The sequence below is a fragment of the Polyergus mexicanus genome, unplaced genomic scaffold (genome assembly GCF_030449975.1).
Source record: "Polyergus mexicanus isolate NDT 795.1 unplaced genomic scaffold, iyPolMexi1.0 SCAF_2, whole genome shotgun sequence".
Taxonomy (NCBI): domain Eukaryota; kingdom Metazoa; phylum Arthropoda; class Insecta; order Hymenoptera; family Formicidae; genus Polyergus; species Polyergus mexicanus.
In genome coordinates, this window is record NW_027223322.1 from 13,199,175 (window position 1) to 13,222,327 (window position 23,153).

Here is a 23,153-nt window from a genome sequence, read left to right on the forward strand (position 1 = left end):
CTAATCATCGCGGAATGAGTCTCCACTTTTTTTCCCCCTCTCGTTTTTCCTTTTCTTTCGAAAGGGACCACCTGGAGATTTCCCAGATTAAATTGATTCGTACGCGCACTTTGCGGCGACCCGATGATCCTCCTCCGCCGCCGTCGCCGTCGCCATGACCGCATCGTTCATCTCACCGGTGTACTATTAGTACTGTTATTTATGATGAAAAAAAGCGTAGAACGCGAGAGCGGCACCCATTATGTATCGAGATCGGGTCGCCGGGTGATTTATGCCGACCGTGCAAATTGCCGCTTGTCCTTTGTAAGACGGGCGAAGTGAAACGTCGCCGATTAAATCGACCACGTTGATCGTGATTTAGCGAAGTTTAGGAGGGCCCGGGCTCCGCCGTCTCGTGATTGCAAAATTAGCGATCGCGAGATTACGCTAAGTTTATGCGCGCGAAAAATACAGGCGTGGCTGTGGCGTTAGCTCCCCCGTAGTTTCTAGGAGTGCGAGATGCAGGCTTATTTATAAACTTAATTAAATTACTTGACGAAGATTAAGATAATGCGACGTATACCTAAGGAACGGCCACAAGTACTACGGAAGAATGTGTTTCAACTATTGTTTGAAATTTTTCCGATATTAATTGTTTTGAAAATGAAAAATGGTACATGTAATATGGTCTATTAAAAGAAACAAATCTTGAAAGCAGTTCTTTTTTTCTCTATAAAAACCGTTATATTCAGGTTACTAAATTCTTCTTCATCTTCTTCGAAGCATGTCTTCTTAATTCTCAGATCTCAAAACGGTCCAAAAGATTAAATATATTTATTTATTAACATATTTTACCTTTATCATCCAATGTTTCAAAGCATTTCAACGTGGGATACGTTCGTAGCTGTAATAATTCGTGTTCGATCTGTAACACCAACAGTTCAGCATAATTACCCTGAAGCTTCCTGATTAGATCGGATCGCTGCTTAAACAGACGCATCTTCCGATCCATATGCTGGTATTGTCTTGTTTCTCCATCGATATCACGTTGATACTCCAATTCCCATCTCGCCACGTTCATCTCCGTGATAGTTCGATCAAGTTCGGCGTTCTTTTTCTTTACGCAAGTGATCTTCTGTCGGAGATTTTCCAGCTTATTCATCTCTTTGGACAACGCTTTGTCCAAAGATTTTTTCGCGATCTCGAGTTCCTTCTCGAGACGCACCGCAGTTTTATCATCGCGCAGTCCCTTCGCCTTCCTCTTCAGGTACATTCGCATATCTCGAGTGACCGTGACATCCTTCAGAAAGTGCATATCCTCCTCCAGTTCCTTGAAGCGCGTTCTCAGGCAACGATGTTCCCATTCGAGCGACAATATTCCATGGCGGAAGTCGATCGTGCGCTTCAAGACATCCAGCTTGCGCGCTCCCGCGGCGATAATGTGCTCGTTAACTCGCTCGATCTCGTTACGCGGTATCAAAATAGCATCCGCGGTATCGCGTCGTTCACCCTGTAGTTCCAGCTCCACCTGACCCCTCTTGAGTACCAGTTGCACCTCGGTATCCTGCTCGTGCAACACCCGCTCGTCCCTCGTTCTCTTCAATCGATTCCTGAGATGGTCCGCGCTCGATTTGCAAGCGTCGATCTTGTGCTCGAATACTGCAATCGTCTGCTCCACCAGGGTTATCTCCAGCTGTTGAGCTTTGATCTTCAGTTCCACGTTGATCTTCTGGCGACGCGATTGGATAAAGTGATTCCAATGATTATCATCGATCGACTGCGGTAATCCTTCGGGTCTCGCGTCGAGATTCTCGAGGATCTTCAAGTAATCCGCGCAATCAGTCGGTAAATAAGCCGATTTAGTGTGATCTATAAGGTGTTGCGCGAGAGTGAGCAGATCCCTGGCAACAACATTCTTCAAGGACACCTTCGGCCTTCGTTTATACTGTCGTTCGAGAAGCTCCATGTTGACCTTTGACAGTGCAGCAAATTCGTACTGTAACTTCTTCGCCATTGCTTTCTCACGAGTACAGAGTACGTCGTGTTGCGTGAGAAAATCCTGATAGATGTCGTGTAGCTTCCGCGCATGTTTCTCCAGCACGGCTTCGTAACGAGATTTCTCGGATATCTCTCGTTTTACCTTGTCATCTTCTTCTATAGCCTTGATCCGCGACAGGCTTCGTATACGACCGCGAATATGTCGTAGCTTCAGTTGATTCATCGCCGCTTCGATTTTTAACTTCAACTATAAAGCAAACGATAAGATTATTCGAGAGAATGCGACATTTTCAATCGATATAAAACTATGTAGCGTAAAAGAAAAATTAATTCACGGTCATTGATGAACCGATAATCAAAAGTCAAAATCGACGGAAGAGAGAGACCTGAAAAAAATCGTTTAGCTTAGCATCAAACTTGTCGATGCCCTCTTGCCGAAGTCCGCTGATTTTGGCATAATCGGCCTCGAGTATTCTTTTGTAACGTTCGCGCTCCTGTCGAAGCGCCTCCACATCTGCTTCGTACTTCTTTACGGCTTTGATATCGTCAGACGTATATTGCTCCGGTTGTTTTTCCAACATGCACGCGGGCTTACGCACATCTATTTTGATGGTCTCTTCCCAACGCATTTCCAGTACGCCGTCCATCATCTTCGTCAGAGCGCGTTCGCGAAAATCATCGGCCAGCAACAATTGTTTGATTCGTTCAGCTTCCATCGCTTGCCTGTCCAGAATTTCCTGCTGCGATGATGATACATACGGTTTTGCCTTGACCTCTTCACGAAGCACTTGAATAATACTCTCTACTTTCTCCTAATAAATATCGTATTTGCATATCATAAATGGCCTGTTACTTAGAATTATAATTGAGCAATTATTTTTATTGTATTATGATAGAAGGAAAATTATATATATATATATATATATTTAAAATTTTAATCTTTATATACTATAAATTTTGTAAAATTTTCGATTCTATGACGTCTATAAAGCGCAAAATATTCGTTGAAACTAGCACAATTTTGCAAGGAAATATTTGTCGCGCAATTATTTACAAAATTATTATATAGATATATAAAATATATTGCAGTTTGCTTCCTTTTAATCATTATTTTTCAAGTTGAAATAAAAGAAGTACAATGAAAGACTTTCCTTTAATTTTTCTAACTCAGTCATAAAAAAATTGGCTCTCGTTCTTCCGGCAATTAAGATCGCGGCTTCTGGGGCATCTGATATTGTAGAAGCAATGTTCGCATCACGTATTTACCTTGGGATGCCACTGCGGATCAACAGGAACCCGCAGCAGGCTCTCACCGAACATTATCCTCAGCTCGGAATCTATATGACGTATCCTCTCGTTCCTCTCCTGTATTGCGCTTATTTCCCGCTCCTTCGCCGCATACATGTCGTCGAAGAGTTCGTTGAAGTAGACACGGAGCTTGTCATAATCGTGCATCAGATAACGATCGTTTAACGTCACGTGCGCGAACCCGTAAGACTCCATCTGCGTGTAATAGTAAGGCGATTGCTCGACGAACCGATGCGTCGTCATGCCTGCGAACGAGTTCCAGGCGATTAGCGAGACTTAATCGAATAAAATGGAAAATTACGAATACACTCGCAGCTTCATGCAAAACAAAATTAAAATTCTTAATCTTTTGCGTTCAATCTGAATTTTTTATTTTCATCTTTTTGCAAAATCACATTTTTTATTATCTCTAAAAAATAAAAATGCTGCAAAATGTAAGGCGAAGAAATATAAAAAAAAAGCATTAAAATATTAGTGTAAAAAGTAATTGTTTAATAATTTTAATAAATTTAAGCATTGATTTTTTGCAATAAATGTCGCGACAACGATAACGTATATCGATATAATGCTGCAATCATTATCTTACCTTCGACCGTCCGCATTTCCGCCAGCTCCTCAGGATCGATCACGCGCTCCTCTTCTTCGAGGAGCATAATCACTCTGCATATCTTATCTCTATAACACACTTTGACGAATTTACTCAATTCTGTTCGAAGTTGATGTTCCGTGTAACTGCGCCATGGCTGGAAAGTATCTTCCGCGATGGTACGCATCGTATCCCTGGCAAACTGCGACCATTGTAAATGGTCCTTGAAATATGGATCTTCCTCGACCAGCGGATAATTCGTCACTTCTGTATCACCACGGAAGGAAAATATCGAGCGACCAAGCACGATTTGCGGATCCCAAAAGGTTGTCTTGATCCAGTTGGCCACACGATTCGTCGAAGCGCAAAGATGCTCGAGCTCCATACGAATGTCCTCGCGCTCGTCTTTGGCCGTCTTCAGTTTCTGATCGCGGCCCATCTTGTTTAGATCGAACGCGGATACTGGCAGTCTCTCTATCTCCGGACAAGTCTCGTTGGCATCGAGAAGCTGTGTTACGGTAGCTTTCAAGGTCTCCAGATCCTTCATAATGGCAGCCTTCTTCGCGGCGTAAAACTTTGCCTCTTTCTCCAGTTGCGCTTCCTCTCGCCATTGCTCCCAGGATCCGTATTTCTTTTCGTCGGCTGTTGAGAAATCCTGTCTGGTACGAGTCAACGAGGCACGAATCGCCGAATCCAGAGAGGCGTAATCGGATAGTATCTTCTCTTTCTGCTCCTCGTACCATCCGTGATTTACTGGATAAACACTTTTGGTCTCGATCGTAGACGATAACGCTTCGCTCTCCTATACTACAAACAAAAATTGTCAAGATTATTTCATAAATAAGAATAGTACAATAAGAGAGAAATTAAATTAAATGCAATTAATTAAAAGAGAATAAAAAATCATTGCCAGCTATATTAACATATACCTTTTTACTCTTACGATGAACGCGCACCGCGATCAGAGAACCATCTTGACCAATAGCGACTACAGTACTACCATCGGGATCGATGATCGCCCTTCGGCTACCTGAATCGAGCCTGTGATGCGCCGGCACCGCGGCGACAATCTGATGTATCGTTCTGTCGCGGACGATAACTAATCCGTCGTAGGCACACGTGACGATCCAACGTCGATCGGCAAAGACGCGGGCGAGCCGAACGTGATGGCCCGTGAGCACCGCGTCTACCAAGGTCACGATCTTGAACTCCCGCTGCAACTCGAACGCGTACAGTTGTCGTTTGAGATAAGGCGAGCCTATCAACAACGAACCACCGTCCGGCGCATGAGACAACTCGCAGAAGAGCACCGGCAGTGTCACCGTGCTGCTGATCTCGTCAATAAGACGACCTTGCTGCGACACGTCGTCGTACGAAACATCGTACACGAGAAACTGGTGACCCGCCGCAGAGCACAGCTCGTATTTGACGCAGAGCACGAACACTTTCAAACTCCCACGAGCCTCGTCGTCGTGCAGTACCACGTCGACGAGGCGCCTCTTCGTCCTGAGCTGCGCCATCACGTTCCATGGCTTGTCGCGCCGTAAGTCTATGCAATAGCAATTGCCCGCATCCTTTTGCGCGGCAATCAGGAATCTGCCGGCAACATAAATCGACCAGTGAGAGGTGTATAATTCATTGAAATAACGCGCGTTTATCGATGCTCGAAACTAAATATGTTTGGCGGAGGTATATTTAAAAGAGAGGCTATCGCGGCTGTGAATGTACGTGCCCTCTTGTTTATGGGAACGAAACATGGAAAATTAACGGTTACGTAACAGAAAAGCACAGTTTGTGAAATATAATAAACTGATACACAGAGAGCATTCTCACGTGTTTCAATTTTATCTATGTAATACATACATTGTTTTATTAGAAATTAGATAGGTAAAAATTTTCTTTCTTAATCTCGTATATTAAAATATTATCGCGCTAGATGTTGTAAAGATATAAAATAAGAATGAAAGAAATCCTTGATTAAAATCTATCGCTATTATTATGAACGGTATATATTAACAATTTAATAATATTACAAATTTTATATAATTAAATTTATAAAATTGGTACGAATTATCTTAAGCTTACTTGCCGGAGGGAGAAAATTTTATGAGATCCAAGAATTTTCTCTGAAGACAAAAATATGTCAGTATCGTTGGTTGTTCCGGATTAGCGACACCCACGATTGTCATCTCACCTTGATCGCTGATAACGGCGATCAATGGATCGTCCGGATGTGACGTTTGAGCAGATATAACGCCTTCGATATCAAGGTCTACTTTCGAGACTTCGCTACCGCTATAGCATTCGAGAATGGTCAACTCCTTGAGTTCGTCTGTCACCGCGAGATGATGACACCAAGGGTACAGGAAATCGACGAACTGATATTTACCGCCATAGTGCAAGTGTCTATAGATTGTTGGTATGGTGCCTGTGTCTTCAGACAAGATCATCTGCATTAGGTATCCCTCGAGAGTGTAGTAGAAGAACCAATCATTTCTGAAGGGATGCGCGACCAATATATGCGGCTTGTAGACTGACTTGACGTACCACTGTTTGCGCCAAACGTTAGTTTCCGGCTCCTTTTTAAAATAACGAATTTGACAGAAAGTCGTCCTGAGAATAATCCCTTCGCGAAACCAGCACACAGCCGGTATCTCGATATCCACGCAGATTCCGCAGCGTTGCGAAACAACTATGCGGTGAATATTAGCGCCGTCGTAATCGCTCAAATATACGTGACCATCTTTATCGGTGATGGCCAATAAAGGCTGATTCGACGTGGGACACCAACTGATATCGAATATCATAGCTTCCTGTGGTAGTTTTACTTCGTGATCTTTGCAAAGAAATATATGCATATTTTAAGATCTTCAACTGAGATATATATATAGTACCGTTATACTTGAAAGGATTAAAATTATTCTGGAAATAAAATCACGTGCCTTTCAGGATGATAGTCTTGCCGATAACATCGAGTTCCCAGGTGAGCAGTCTTCCGCAGGTCTTTCCCATTTGACCAATGACAGTGCGTCCCATCTGAGTTATTCTGATTATCTGACCGACTTCATCGCGTATAGGCGTATCCACGATCGCGATCTTCTCACCCGTTCTCCAACACCACACGATCATCGGGAAATTCGGGTAAGAGCCCAACGACACGAGATGATCGCGGGACGTGAACGCGATCGCCAAGTAACCGCTTTCGCATCCTTGAACGCACTCGCAGATCTTCGTCATCGAGGGATATGCGAGGACGAAGATTCGCGGATTCAGCGATCTCTCGGAGAAGGCAAAAATTGGCGAGGACACGTGACTGGATATGCAACGAGCACCATCGCCGGTCGCATTGTTCCAACACCAACGCAACGTTTGCCGCCTCTTGACGACGTGAAAAAACACGATGTACAAACCGGTGCACCAAGCAAGCACGTCCTCGCCGATCCAAATTATTTCCTCGATTATACTACCGCGTATCCAGCAGGGTGAGTAACTAATAGCTTGATCCATCCGCGCGAACTTTTTGCGACGATTGTGATAGTGATAACTAATAAATTATTAATTGATTATAACCTAGAAGGACTTATCATCTCGCATTGATAACAGCTGAAAAAAAGAAACGTATCGCAAACAAATTGAATCAGCAACGATGGCTCTTGACTAGCTCGACAATTATAATTGTTACGGAGTGAAATTAAAAAATTCTTACTACGTTGATAAATAATAAAGTAATTTTGATAGATAAAAATATATCGTTAAAATGACAAAGAGTATTATGATTGTTACTTTCTTTATATTTTTCTCATAAAAACAAAAGTCGCATTCTCCAATTATATTTTCGATATTTAATTCATTCAAATAATCTGACTTCTTGCTTATAATCATATATCGTTAATTTATGTTGATCCTTAATTTCTCAGCAAAATATTTTTGATCAGATCTTTTTAAAGCATATTATTCAACGCTACTGCCCCGATCGACAAACTTTTTATTGCCCTTGGCAATATTCGAGACTAATTTCCTATGGGGTTAAAAGTTTCTATTGTTCTCTATTGTGAGGGCAACAACGCGTTAAAATCTGAAACCTCAACACAGTTGCTCAACATTACGTTATATAAAGGCTTTCTTTTTCATAATAAAAAAAAAAAGGAAATTTAAGTCAAATATTTTGCACCGAGTATATGAGATATGAATTTTAACTATTAAATATTGCACTTAATAATAATTTTGTCTCGTTAAAAAGATTTATCTTACTAAATTAAAATATACAATTTGCTCAATGTCTGTTAAAAATCGATGACAATAATTTCTACAATATTATATTATAGTATATTTAAAGAAAAGTTTTTAAATTAAAAAAAAAGATCTGCTTCCTCCACAATACAACAATATGTCAGTGGCAAGTGACGTCTTTTAAAAGCGATAAAAGATATGACGTCCATTCATTCGTCCAACATATTATTAACGACGAAGTGGAAGGCATTCAACCGAGAATTACCTGTTTAACTGTTGCGTCTCCGTTGTCTCTGGTCAATTCAACTAATGACAACTATTCTCTGGCAACATCCTTCATATTTATTATCTAACTGTGTTTTAAAAGATTCTGACGGAAGATGGATTTATTCCCATTGAAACGAGGCATTCACGCTTTATCGATTCAGCTCAATAAAGTTGCGCTTCAGAAACAAAAAGAAATGAGTAGTTAAAATTATTTTACCGAAAATACCGGAGATCCAGAATCGGGAATGCGCACTATTAGAATAAATTAAGCATAAATAGATTTACTTTAAAAAATAAGACTGGATAATTAATGTGAAATTTTATATATTATTGCATAATATTTTTCAATAATCGTATGATTTGAAAGATTCTTATGAACATATGTTTGACGTAAACGTATTAAAAAAGACCAATAATTTTGAGCTTATAAACATCGTCCTGCCTTTTTCGTATAATATAAAAATAAAAGCTCATTCGTTACATTATACATACGCATTCGCTCATAATCATTGCCTAAGAATGTAACTTTGGACTTTGCGTCAAGAAGAGTATTTTGTGTACATCGTGGCGACGACGAATATTTGGTTCCTTCGACAGATGGGTCAGCACGCCAGTCGCCCTCTCTCGAAGAAAGAGTTTGGCAGGCTTAAGACAAAAGGTGATTAGGATACGCGCAGTCGATGGTGGTTTATAAAGACCCCCCTATAGCGTAGCGTGATGAGGTCAACCAGCAGGGAGTCATCCGTATAGCAAGGCCCGATCAAAAACTTATCCTTGCCACGTGATATACTGCCCGTGGATACCTGCCAAGCGTTCTCCCTTCGCTCACTCTCTCTCCCTCTCTTTCTCTCTTCGTTTTGTCCTCCCTTTCTTTCTTTCCCTCCCCTTCGATCTGGTCCTGGCTGCCCTCTCTGACCGGCAATCTGACTGACTGACTGACTGACTGCCTACCTTGAGACCGTCTGATCTCGTATCCTCGCGTATCCGCAGCCGAAGAGAGCACTCGCTTCGTTCGCGGCGTCGTTCGCGCTGGCCGAACGCCGTCGTTTCGCCATTAAAGTGACACCCGCTGAGATTTGTATTTGCATAACCCAACGGCGGCGTTATTGACGAGTGCCGGTGAACAACGAGCGGCGTTGTCTCTCCGACCGCTTAGACCGCGTCGCGTGGGAATCCGACGCTACATCATGCACTTTGCACGGAGAGGAATCATTTGATTCCTTTATCCATGTTTACGTGCGATATTTCAATCACTTGTAACATTTCATTCAGACGCATCATTATGTAGAATACTTTAAATAACAATTCCCTCCGGTTTGATATTGAACAAATTAATTTGAACAAATTAAATTTTTAAATAAATAAGAAAATTTATGCAAATACAAGCTAAAAAAAGAATTATGTATAGAAAATATAAAGCTTCGAGAGAGTAATTGTATCATTGGCTGGTGTAATTTTATACGATGTTATAGTTTTTTTACTTTTACGCGGAAGACGGATACATCCAGATAGTTGAGATATTCTACACGTAGGCTATGCGTGATCGCTCAACGCTGGTGTATTCGTCGGTAATTTTAGCGTTTAGTCTTGCGATCTCGTACATTGACTCCCGGGGAAAGGCGCGCGCGCCTCGCGAGGACGGCAGAAGAAAAATAGTGATCCGAGCGGCACAGCCAAAGGAGCATCATCCGTGTGCGTATACGCGCCGCGATCGTTCCATAGCCGGCACGCACACGTGCTGCGCGACGAGCAACCCCCGTCCGTCCCGTATCACATCGTTCGTGCAGTGTGGGAAACCGCGCCGCCCGAGAGATAGGGGAGAGAAAGAGAGAAAGAGGGAGGCTGCGAGATGAAGGAGAGAGGAAGGAGGATACGACTCGAAACGCGGCGAAGTAGCATTTAATCAGAGCCCCGCGTCCAAGTGCACGGTATACACGTGTACGTATACCGCGAGAGGAGTGAAGGGAGGGGGGGGGGGAGTGGAGAGCGGTATATGGTTCGGTTAGTTTTTGCTCGGGTGGTTGCCTGGAAATTGGCGCCAAATTAGTAAGGAGGACGAGGCGAGGCTCCACGGTGCCTTGGGCTGCGTGACGCGAGACATTAAAAGTAACCTCTGCTCTTGTACACCCCCGACCCTCCGCCGATCGCTGCTGCTTCTCTCCCGTTTCCCATCCCTCCATCCGTACTCGGGCGCATCTTTCTCGCTCCTCTCTGTATCATCGCAACAACCCGATCTCTTCCTTCCTCCTCCTCCTCCTTTTCTTCTTCTTCTCTTTCTTCTCTTCCTTCTCCTCCTCCGCAGAGATGTCCGTGCTCCGGAGAAACGAGCAGCAGCTTAGAACTCCTCGGCCTCCCAGTAATCACGTCCGCCCAACGAAAGGGAACGAGAGAAAAAGAAAGAATTCGCACTTACGCCGAACTCAGGTTTGCGTAGCACGATTGGGGAGGGGTAGGTAGGTAAGAAATATCGAGGGGGAGAGGGAAGCGTGTGATACCGAGCCGAGGCCTTCGAGGATGATCGTTGTCGAAAAAGGGTATCACGCCAACGGTCGCGAGAAAGCCGGGTCCGGCCCTTCTCCTCCCCCTTCCCCCCTACTCCTTTTCACCAAGTATCCGGCACCATAACGCACGGAATGACGCTGACGGGACCAACAACGGCCAAAGTCTCTCACGAGCCCGAATGTTTTTGTCGCTCCAAGATACGAACAGTGCCAACAGATTTCCGTAAAACGAGGAAAAGGTTTGCGGTAAATTTGTAGGCGCCTCGCTAATTTTCGACCAATGGAACCTAGCATAGCATGAATAGAGATTAATACTTGTTATTACGCGGAACTTAAATATGGTATGTACAAAACGCTCGAAACCGACTATAGGACTATTATTCTTTCCGATGATTCTGCGAAATAAATCGAGTGTCAGTGATTATAAAAAATCTAAAATTCTATGTTTGCACAAATGCGTTTCTTAAAAATCTTACATACTAATTAAACGATAACACGCGTTTATAAGGAAGAATTTTCCTGATTATTTTTCGCAGCATAAAATACAAAAAATCAAAGTATTATAGATACTACTTACAGTAACTATTTATCACAACATCACGTATTAAACATTATGATATCATAAAAAAGCGACGAGATATCCTTGCAAAATATCATCTTTGTCGTCAGAAGTATTCGGATTCGACATAATTTTAAGTGTATGTGATCACAGATATAGATAAGCCTAGATTCAATGGTCATTCACTCGGCGAAACCGATCGTTCACTTGGTTGTGCGTCTAGCCTAGTAATTTGATTTCCATTTTTATCCGAAGGAGAGTCTGGCGGACCACTCGAACACGACCAAAACGCTACTCCCATTACGAATAGAGTTCTGATTTGCATCGGCGATAGCGCCGGCGCACTGCCAGGCGTAGAGAGCGTCTTGGCTAATAAAAAAAGATGCGATCGACAAAATAGATGGAAGAGATAGATAGATAGATAGATAGATAGATAGAGAGAATCCGCCCGCCACGCCGGGAGATTCACCTCCGCTCGATGAAGCAGCTGCTGCGTCTTTCGGCCGCCGTGCGTGCGTTGCACACGCATAGGGTGCCCCCGAAGAGAGACCGACCGTGCGCGCGTAGATTATAGATGTGTCGCTGTAATCACAGACAAACGTTTAAATCGCTAAACGTCAAATTACACGTCCCCTGGCCCCCTTTCTGGGTCCGCTCCTCTCTTACTCGCGCGGCCATACGAGATAATAACAACCCTTGCATAGATTCGGCTAGCTGCCGACTTTTGGTATCGTCCTCACCAACAGCTGCGATCATCCATCGTGTTCATCTAAGCCGAGTATTACATTGCCGAGTTGTGTTACGTCGCGCCAAAACGCCCGATCATCTAGGAGCGGACAGACCCCGTCCGCGCTTGAGCCTGAAACGGATATAGTATATAGGATATAGTCTTTTTTGTCGTTAATCTTTAGTATTTGGCAGACGTGGTTTTCAACTAGTTCGAAGAGAGTCCGCCACTAATCCATGTATAATCTTAATTTTTATTCTCCTTATCAAGTCCCATTTCAAAATGCAAAAAAGATGTGTGATCTATCAGGTTAATAAAATTTTCGATTTTCAATGCATAATGATCGAGAAAAGTTAATTCTATCGCGACAAATTTTCATTGGTATGCGCGTTCGTTTAAACAACGCGTCGGCTTAAAATAAACCCTCGACCACACACAACGCGTCGAGTCGGTACGTCAATTAGCGTTCGCTCGCGCCTTCTTTGCGCCTCATCTGATGGTGAGCACACAGCGCGTTTAAATGTTCACGGTGTTCATGGATCTATCCGCCGTAGCCCTGCGACCTGTAACTGTGTGAAGCCCCGACAAAAGAAGCGGCGAAGCCGAGCCGTCGCGGTGACATATGAGCTACCGGGCTCATTGTGCCGCCTTGAATACCGTTTAAATTGGGGAACGCGAGCTACATCGCGAGGCTACTGAATGTCGCTCCGCGAACGCCACGATTTATCACGTCTTGTACCACCAGAAGCGGACGGTGACTCGACGATGCCTGAAGCTAATCAGATTCGGCGAAAGAGATACATAGAGAAAGAGAAAGATCGAAAAAATACAACTTTAGTAAATGAAAAAAAAAAAGCAATTTTGATTAAACCGAGATTGGTCCACAGAGGTATACTCGCGATCTTCCCATCGGCGACGCTAATCGGCCGATGATTGCGGACGAGGAATGTAACGACTCGTTGATAACCTCGATAAACGTCATTCTTGCTGTATTATAATTATATATTTCTATAACTCGGTATGATTTCTTTATGCAATTGATATTACGTTATATATGGATGATATAGCGTCGTTAAATCGCTCGATGAATTAACGATTACGTATGAAAAAATGAACTACGAGAAGAGATGTATATGTTGGCCTGTGTACCGTATTCACAGTCTACATTTGCGTTTACAGTGTCCATTCAAAAATACCATAATTTGAATTGTGTCTTCTTTGTTCGAGAAACATTTGTCTGAAAAGTTTGTACGGCGTATCTTTATAATTATTATCCATACCGGCGGTTTGTAACTTACAACCTAACAAGATAGACGATCAAAACTCTTTCACGCGCGAGAGAGAGTACGCTAAAAATGTCGACCGTTTGACGAAGAGGCGAGGAAGAGAGAGCCGAGAGAAGAGAGAGGCTCGGTATATATATATATATATATATATATATATATATATATATATATATATATATATATATATACACGCCAGGTAGATATATAAGAAGCAGATGCGTCTGTCATTAATATGAGCAGGCCAAGCTATTAATAACCAGTTAATGAGGACTCTCGTCTCGCCACCCGCTCCCTGCCCACCCCCTGTCGTATGTGCGTGCGTATAGGGCTGACTCGTCGTACTCACCATTACGGATAGGGGGATGATCGCACACATACGCACGTGTTCACACGCGCCCATAAACCGCCACATTGTACTCGCGGCCGCGGTCGTCAAAGGGCGCCGCCAAACGTCATAATTTATAATCGACCGCGTGCAATAGCGGTGAATGAATAGAATCAGGAGGGCTAAACGGAGGTTTCGTACTAAAGTAAAACTCCCGTCTCGAGGAAAGCATGGCCGTATAGGAATAATTATTATAATAATTATTCTTTAATAATTGCAAGATCGGGGTAAAGCTATTATAAATTATATATTATATATAGACAAAATAATCCTAATAATATTTCAGTAATAAAAATTGCAATACTTGTTTACTAAAATTGTTAATATTTTTTTAATACAATCGTAAATAAAATATGCTTTTCGATAGAAACGCGGTCGAGTTGAAATAAACTAAAAATGAATCGCTAAACGTTTCTAATATAAGATCCAATTTCTTCTTCATCGCGACAGAGACTCTCGATTAGATTAATCTCGTTCGAAGAGGGAGAGATTGTTGGAAGAGAAATCCAATTTAACACATTGAATAGCGCCGAAAATACGAGATTTTTATCGGTGAGTAATCGCGTCGTATAATCGTGACATTAATGTATATGTATAAGAATCATGTCTATAGAATTATGTCTATATAATAATTACAAATTTAAAACTTTTTTCTTCTTCCGAATCCTGATGCAAATTTCACACATTTGAGCCGAATGATTTTAAAATATAGAAAAAAATACGGGATATTTCTAGCAATTCAGATAGAAAATATTTTTGTTCGCCTGGATCGGAGGCAAATTTCACATCGTGTGAGTCTCGGGGGAAGGAAGGGCCAATGGGGTTGACCGATAATTAAATGAGAACCCCTGAGTACGAACGCAGGAACGCCCACGCCATGCATCAACCGTGACGTAGATAGGTAACGCCGCTGCAGATGGAGAAGATGGTCCTCCGAGATATACCCCCGCAGTCGGTCTTCCACCTTGGTTAGGGTCAGCTATCTCGCGCGACCCATCTCCGCCTATCCAATCACACACCGCGCACCGCGTATATGGCACGCAAGCGATAATACACGGTGTCCCAATTATCCCGCGACACGGCAAGGCCCCATGTTGGCTCGTTCTCTCGCCCGCTTGCCGTGAGAGCATTTTCAACACGCCCCCGTTGCTGCCCCCTGTCTCGCTCCCCCACCTCATCTCGCGTACCAGTCGGACCCTTGTAAGCGACCGCAAACGACGAAGCACATCGGTTCCATGCTGTAAATCGCGAAATTCCAACTCAGCTCCATCATCGATGAGCGTTCCAGCATCTTGAAAGAACCGTCTGCTTCTTTATTTTTCATTATTTATTTATCTGTATCTTCGTTAAACGGATTAATATCTTTAAGTATCTTCCATATCAAAAGATGAGCAATTTTCAAATTTTTATAAAATTTAAGAAGTGATATATAATTAAAATTTTGACGAATAAATTTACAATCCTTATAATACGATTACATATCATTTTTACGTTTATTTATCATAAAAACAAATCATGAAAAATCGACTACTGATTTGCGCCGCGAGATAAGATGGTATATTGAATCGGTGTGCACTTTCTCTGTAGCACCTTGATATAATATAGTTCTGGAACATAAATAAAGTATCCTCTTAAATAAGGGAAGAATGATAAATAAAGAAGCAAGCGCAGGCGTTTGCGGCGAACAAACGCCTATTAGCAACGGATAGCCAATTTAACGCACGCAAGTCTGGAGCAATATGCACGTCCCCTTCGAAATCTGAAACAACAAGACGACTGCAAGTTGGGTCTATTGAAAGCAGGATCTTTAATTTCGTGCAACACGAAAAATGTAGGGCGTAAAATTTCAATTCGATCTCGATCTTACATTTCGAACGTAAATGCCTCACGCGTTTTACATTGAAGTTAATTCGACTGATCAATCCAAAAAATTTGTTTCTATCTTTTAAAAAATTGCATATTGAACGTTTCGATCTCTAAATTCACATAAACTCCAGGACGTGCGGTGGTACTCGTGTTTGACCTAATTCAAGTTTCATCTTGTCGTAAACTCGATTTCCTTTATGTGCATGCTTAATGGCGTGTTGAAAGCCCACTACTCTAGTCTTGAAAAATGGTTATTCTATATTATGGTGGAACAGCTCCAAATAGAACATTAGTATCGAAAGAATTTCGCGTTCTCAATCGTGACAGTGACATGGATTTCTTTAAGTACTGGAGCAAATGTCAGTGACACATAAATTTTTCTTTTTTTAATTTAAACAGAGAGCGCTCGCTCTACAGTTATTGTAAGATGCATCGAGTATTAATGCCAAAATGTTTAGGTAAGGACGAAGAAACGTAAAATAAGAGATGAGAGATTCTTCCTTAATATTATGAAAATATTTATAGTAGCTTAAAAATCAATGATGTTATTAAGTGCAAAAAAGTCGTAATTCGACGTTTCAGTGACAAACGTGTGCGTATAGTTTGAGCTGTATAATTATCGAAAGACGCAATGGAGAGCAACCACGCCCTTGTCCCCAATCTCGCCCTTATCGACCAATCCCGGCTGTCGCCGGTGTTGCTTTGTAGTGGGGACCATGGGACAACGACATTCTGAATCGAGAAGGACGCAAGTACAGCATGGCGAGAAAATCCCATACACGTGTCTCCGCTCGTAATTCGGGGGAAGTGCCTAATGTGAAACGTCAGCTCTGATTCGCCGAAAAATCAGGTGACATTTTACGCGACCGTCATCGAATGATCGATGACGCAAGAAATGATATTTATCACAAATTGAAATCACAGTATGTATCACAATCAGTGAAGCAGACATTTCATGATTTGGATACGTTAATTTGTTAACTTGAAAGAAATAAATAGAATACTTTTAGTGATATTATTGTATTAAATCGATTGCAACCACAACGATATATTTGAAAAAATTGACACAATTATTTTTGTTTTGTTTCCATTTTCTTATTTCATACATTCGAAAGGTAAAGAAAGAGAGAAAAAGATTTAGTTTGTTAAAAAAAATATGAATTATATACATATATATTATTTCTCTCTTTTCTTTATATTACATATTATAAAATAATTTTAATATTTTTATTTTGTGTTGAATATTGTAAATATCAAAATTAAATTAAAGTGCCAAATTTTTTTCACAGGAAGACGACTGTATTTTTTCAGTATTTCATGTATGCGTTATATTGTATATAAAATATTTTATTGTCATGGAATAGACAAAACAAATCTCTCGCTGACGGTCTCACTCGACGTATGCTCCGCCTATGTATATAAATATATATGTATGTATTTTTTTATCACTTTTCTCATCTTATTCTATTCTCCTACTCTCAAGCCCGACTTGAAGAAACTTAACGAAATGAAAGCCAGGCTTCCAGCAAGAGCCCCACCTACGAAGGGCGGTGACGGTTGCAGGAATCTGTCGCAGACTACGGAGGGAAGCGTCGGCGGGTCCCCGTCAACGACCAACGTTTGGTTTCGTTGGCGACACAGCGCCGGAGGGAAAGGAACAATAGCGCGACCGGATTCGGGGAAGGGTACGAGAACGGGGGGGACTCTGGACGAAAAGGACGTGCGGGGGAGTCGAGGATCGTCGAGTGACAAACTCGGAGAGGAGTTGTCACCGCGCTCTCGGCGAATCAGAAACTCGAGCAGACACTAAACGGAGGAAAGAGAGAGAGAGAGAGAGAGAGAGAGAGAGGACAGAGCAGAGAGATATATAAATAGAAAGAGAGAGAAAGAGAGAGAGAGAAGACGTCAGAGCGCAAGCGCTCGCGACCCGCTGGACACACGGGCGACACATCGATCCACGGTTCCACAACCTCTACCTTCCACCCTCCCCGGTCCTGCTGCCACTACCTTCCTCTTCACTCCCTTCTCCTCCTTTACCACCCGATCACCCTTTTCATCCTCTCCTTATGCTCCTCCTTCGGGAACCCCTCATGCTTTGTCCCTCCATCCACTCACCCCTACATCTACCTCAGTCTCCTTTCCTTGATTAAACCGCGTTCGCTGCCACCACCGCCGCCGCCTCTGCGTCCGCCTCCCCGTTGTTGCTCGTGAAAGTATCAGACCGCTCGCGGGTGGCGCGAGGGATTTCCGGTACGTTCCAAGGGATAAAAGAGGGTACGGTACGGAGGTTGCACTGCTTGACACAGAGCTAAGGCTTGATGCGTGGTTTTTCGAGAGTTTTCTTAACAACCTGTCGATGAGCAGCGAAATAATTATTGAAAGATTCAATCGATGATTATTAATTGTCACATGTGCAAATTACTCGTATCACTTCAAAAAAATAACTTCTTATTAAAGAATAACATTTATAAAACTATCAATTAAGAAAGAATATTGATGAAAAGAGCTAAAAATTTAAAAAGTTGTAATTTCAAATTTTGATAATATTTGATTCTAATTTGATATTTTTTTCTTATCAATTATGCCACAAAGGAATATAAAACTTAATGAAATACGAGATCAACATAATCGCACGTTGAAAAAATATTTCTCGTCCTAAAACATTTTTAATCTTCCAAATATTACATCCGCATTCTTAATAATCCAAGAAAAAACTAATGCCTCTGATTGAGAAGACGAGAATGTCGAGTTTTTTTAAATATACGGAGACATGATGAGTTTCGGGAGATTTAATTCATAACCGAAGTAAAAATCGATCAAATTGCGCGGCGATACTGCGCGAATCCTCGGAGGATATCGATCCCGATCTCTCTCCACGGGATGAAAGCCAAGAGAATCACCCAAACACATTGGGCGCAATGTCCGTCGTACCTAGGATATCGATTCCCTCTCACACCTTAGGAGCCTCGTGCTCGGGGGCGGAAGGGGTGGGTGGGTGGGTGGATACTGGCCGACAGGCTTACTCGCGTCTCACGGACGACAAGAGGGTGATATATTACCACGAACTATCCACTGGGACTAGCACTACTATCACCCTCCCCGCGTTTCTCCTCTCTCTTTTCTCTCTGTCGTGCTCTTCTCGCGTCTTCTTTCCTACCACCCACCGCCCCTTTTCCTTCCGAGCTCGGTGGCGGCTCTTCAAACTACCCACTCCCCCCCCCCTTCTACCCTCCTGTCTCTCCTCCCTTATTCCCGTGCTCATCCTGCGAGCTTTATTCGAAGGAAGATCCATCTCCATAATGGCCCCCACGCCCATAGACTTCTCACACGCTCTATCCGCATTGTATGTATGCCGTCCTGGAAATTCTCGAACTCGTCCACATCGATCCGATCACGCATATGTGTAGGTATTATATATGTATATATACATATATATATATATATAAAATTTTAAATAAATTATAATAAATACGAATTTTCAGATAAAATTAAAAAGCGAAGTGATTGCAAGCATAACGATTTATGTTCTACTTTTTTTGCCAAACATATATATGAGATTTTGTAGATACAATCGGTATATAAATTTGACAATACAAAGTCATTCGGGTCGTGAATGTCGCCGTGATGTGCATGGTAATAATTAAGAATATCAATAAATTGTAATAGTAAATTATAATTACAATTAGTAATATAAACTTTTGCTACAATATGCAATGGTTATTTCCTTCAATTAAATGAAAATTGAATTTTAGTTCATAGAAATGTTACGATAATAAATGATAATGAGAAAATTACTGTCGAAAGATAAGAGCGGCCTGGATAAAAGATGTGTCTAACAATATAAATCGTGTTGTTTTAAACTGAATCGGTGAAAATGTTACTGATTAGAACAGTAACACAAGATATATTGATTTTATTTAAAAGAGTGTTATATCTCAAATATTATAATGTCATTTACGAATTATTTATATAGATATGAATGTTTTCAAATTCTTCAAATAATGTCTTTATAGAGGATATAAAGTTTAGAGAGAATGTTTTAAATATAACATACAATATTTTAAATAAATAAAAAATCACAATCAATAAATTAATATTAATATAGATTAATTATAACGTCACTTTTTTATAGATAAGAATTAAAAGAATATAATATATACAATAAATAATGTGCAAAAAAAACATTTACTTCTTATGCCAATGACGTTGATCGCTTTAATCGTGATATATCAATAATATATTAAACTGAGCCTTCGATAAACTGAGTTTGAAGGAAACACTCGGAATTACACCGACCTTATATAAACGCTTGTGTAAGTAACTAAGTGTATGAAATAAGTTTGTATGCGAGTGAGTAGTCTAAATTGAGACATAAATCACTTGTACGCGATAAGAGAGTCGATGACAGGTGGATACGTAAATAAACATCTTGTTTCACACTTTCGGTGTGAAATGCAACACCTAAACGGTTGAAAAAAAAAAGTATCGATACACATTTTGTTTTAGTTTTTATCTGAGTATCGAGTTTCAGGGAAGCCGAGCGCGGTGCTCGTTCGAGCGTGCCATTTTAAGGAATTAGAGATAAGATAACACACGAGAAAGCATGTAATATAAAGGTGCGAGAAGGATGCGAGAAGAAAGTCCGGAACCCGGAACGTGTCAACAAGACGCGAGACGACGAGAGCCGAGTTTTTTATTGGATCGAGAATCGAAACGGCTTGATGATTATTGACTGTCGATCGCGTGGGTCCGCGCGGATTATTTATTTAGGTCGGTAAATTCGGGCTGTCACCGATATACACCGTGAGACGAGTCACATGGACCTATAACGAACCTCTCGAGCAACAATTTTCTATTGTACTATGAGAATTGAACAGCTACGATTATTAGCTATTTATCAATGACTTCATACGGATTATTTAATTCAAATAATATGAGACGCTATCAAAATAAATCGCGAGATATGTATACATGAACCAATAAATTTCCCAAGTTCCGAGTTTTTTAATATGCATTCGATTTGTTAGTTATATACATGCAATTTGATCTTTAATATTATAATATTGTATTTTTACAGTTTTTTTTTTACGGCTTTTATATTCATTAATTCACATTCATTAAATAAAGTCTAACGTGTGTATGTGTGCGTAAAACAAAGCGTCTTCATTTCTTTGTGCTGTTAAAATTAAATTTATCTTTAATTTTGAACATCAAATTAGTTTACAATTAGATATCAAGTTCCGCCTATGAAAGAAACTATGAACCCCATGTGTACGCCCGACGGGGACATGTCTCGAAGGAACCGATCGATCGACAGGATTTTTTGGCGCCTTGCTCAAGAGATGTACTCGACTTCGGGGACCGATGACGCGTATCCCTTGGTGGCGTGCAAAATCGGGAACTGACAAGAGATCGGAGAAGCGAGAGAGGCGAGAGGGTAGTTGGTAGGCCCCCTCGCTCTCCGTTCGACACATCCTTCCTAGAGCGAAGCGGATGAGCCCTTTTGCCGAACGCCTCTCACGGAGTAGATATCTACATTTGGGATTTCACGCGAGCATCTCGGAAACCCGGGAGTAGATAGGGAGAGAGAAAGAGGGAGAGAGAGAGAGAGCCGGCTCACCGGGAGTTCTCACGCTATACGTTGCATTCTGCCCACCTCTTATAATTCTTTCTTTGCCCTCCTACTCGTATCTCGGTATACTCGCTCGACAGCGTCACGAACCTTTCGGGGGCGAAGCTCTCATTATGCGTGTCCAATCCATGCTCCGTGCTCGCGAACGGCACGAAGGCTTTGGAGATCGCGAGCGTATTCCCTTACCGGGGATCCGAGTATGCACCGCCGATATGTACGTACGCAAATTCCTGAGCGAAGGATCTGATGTACCTTGCCGAAATTTGTATAGTTCGCGTATGCATCAGCTAATATTTTCAAAAAAATTAATATTAACAGAATATTAAAATAAAATTACGAGAACCGTCATCAGATGTTCTTATGATTAATGTGTATCATATTGAATATATCATAATTATACTAACAATAACTAAGAGATGCATAATCATCTTTGTTCTTTCCGCCATACATCCTTTGAAATTGATATTTCATCAGAAACTCATTCAAAATATCGAGACACACTTTTGAAGCAATCGTCATATATAATCCTCGTTAAAAGGAATTCAACCATTTCTTTGGTCGCTGCGATTTTTACGCGGCTACAATCATTTTCTGTCCGGGAAGCTGCATTCCATCGAACGGGCGGCCGAGCGGCTGGGATTTAAATTCTCTCGCCGAAGGATAAAAAATTATGAAAATTTGCGAGCGCGCCGAGACGTATACACCTGCCGCCCGGGTTCACAGGAGTTTTCCGCGACGTGGGTCGGCGGGGTAAGCGGCGACGGCGGACAGATTAAGCTTAGGAGGGAGATTTATGGGCGAACGTGTAACGAGCAACTTTTTCATGGGATGCGCACGCCGGGGTTAGCCTCCGGGGGTGGGATTAGCATAAGATCCAGCAGCTGCAGACCGCGCGCGCGAGGACCCCGTCCGCTTCTACGGGTCGCTCTCCCCCGAGAGAGTTTTATTCCGCGAAAAAAAGAAACACCCATCGCACATATTTCCGCAATCGCCGCCGTTGCCTCCGACTCGGAATGTACTCGGGATTCACCTTGGGATGACGTTCTTCTCGTAATGTCAGAAATGTATCGTAATCATTTTATCGAATCGGGCATATACAATTTCGTATTAAGACACTCGGCGCTAAATCCGCTAGTCCCTTATTCCAAAAGAGCAAGAGAGATAATCTTTTAAGTTAATATGGACTTAATATAATAAAATGCCACGGAAATAGCAATAATTTTTCTCTTTCTATCCTTGATAAGGAGTTACCAGTTTTGCTGCAATTTATGCAACACGAATGACGATAGGTAGGTATTTATCTGTACGTGCCGGTCGAAAGGGCGCGGATAGGTATATCTCGAATGCGCGTTTCGCCCTTAACATAATTGCCGGTAAAGGCTCAGCGTAATACATCGATTATATCGCCGCATGCTATGGCTCTCTATGCCACGGCTATTGACACCGCGCATCAATCGCACGTATCCCTGAATATTCAATTAAGTATCCCACCTTGTCCCCCCTGACCTCTCTCTCTCTCTCTCTCCCTTCATTTTTCTCTTCTCCTTCGGCTTGCGCCTTTTCCTCCTCGTCTCGTTGTTCCGCAATCATTCTCCGACTCGTATTGATTCGCGGCTCAATTCGATCATCGACTGCGACCCAATTATTTGCTATTTAATCGATATCCCGTCACAGAAATGATCAGCATCGTTTCTCGAAATTTGTATTGTCAAAAATGACAGCTGTGAAATAAATTATCACCTTCGTTGATTAACATTAAAAGCAAAGGAAATATATACATATATATGATCAATAGATCTAGGAGTCTCACAGACTGTATATGTACATAT

At 41.9% G+C, this 23,153-nt stretch overlaps 1 protein-coding gene across 1 annotated transcript; it reads right to left on the reverse strand.

Moving 5' to 3' along the window:
• Positions 1-820: 820 nt before the first annotated feature.
• On the reverse strand, positions 821-15,117 carry LOC138941876 (cilia- and flagella-associated protein 43-like). The gene is made up of 12 exons (XM_070311813.1): positions 15,014-15,117; positions 12,271-12,287; positions 12,095-12,174; positions 11,898-12,010; positions 10,965-11,156; positions 6,814-7,415; positions 5,957-6,707; positions 4,801-5,467; positions 3,872-4,673; positions 3,244-3,530; positions 2,364-2,789; positions 821-2,224 (listed from the first exon to the last, which is right to left on the reverse strand). The coding sequence occupies exons 1-12, from the start codon at positions 15,115-15,117 to the stop codon at positions 821-823; spliced, it is 5,445 nt and encodes a 1,814-aa protein (XP_070167914.1).
• Between the last annotated feature and the right edge of the window lie 8,036 nt (positions 15,118-23,153).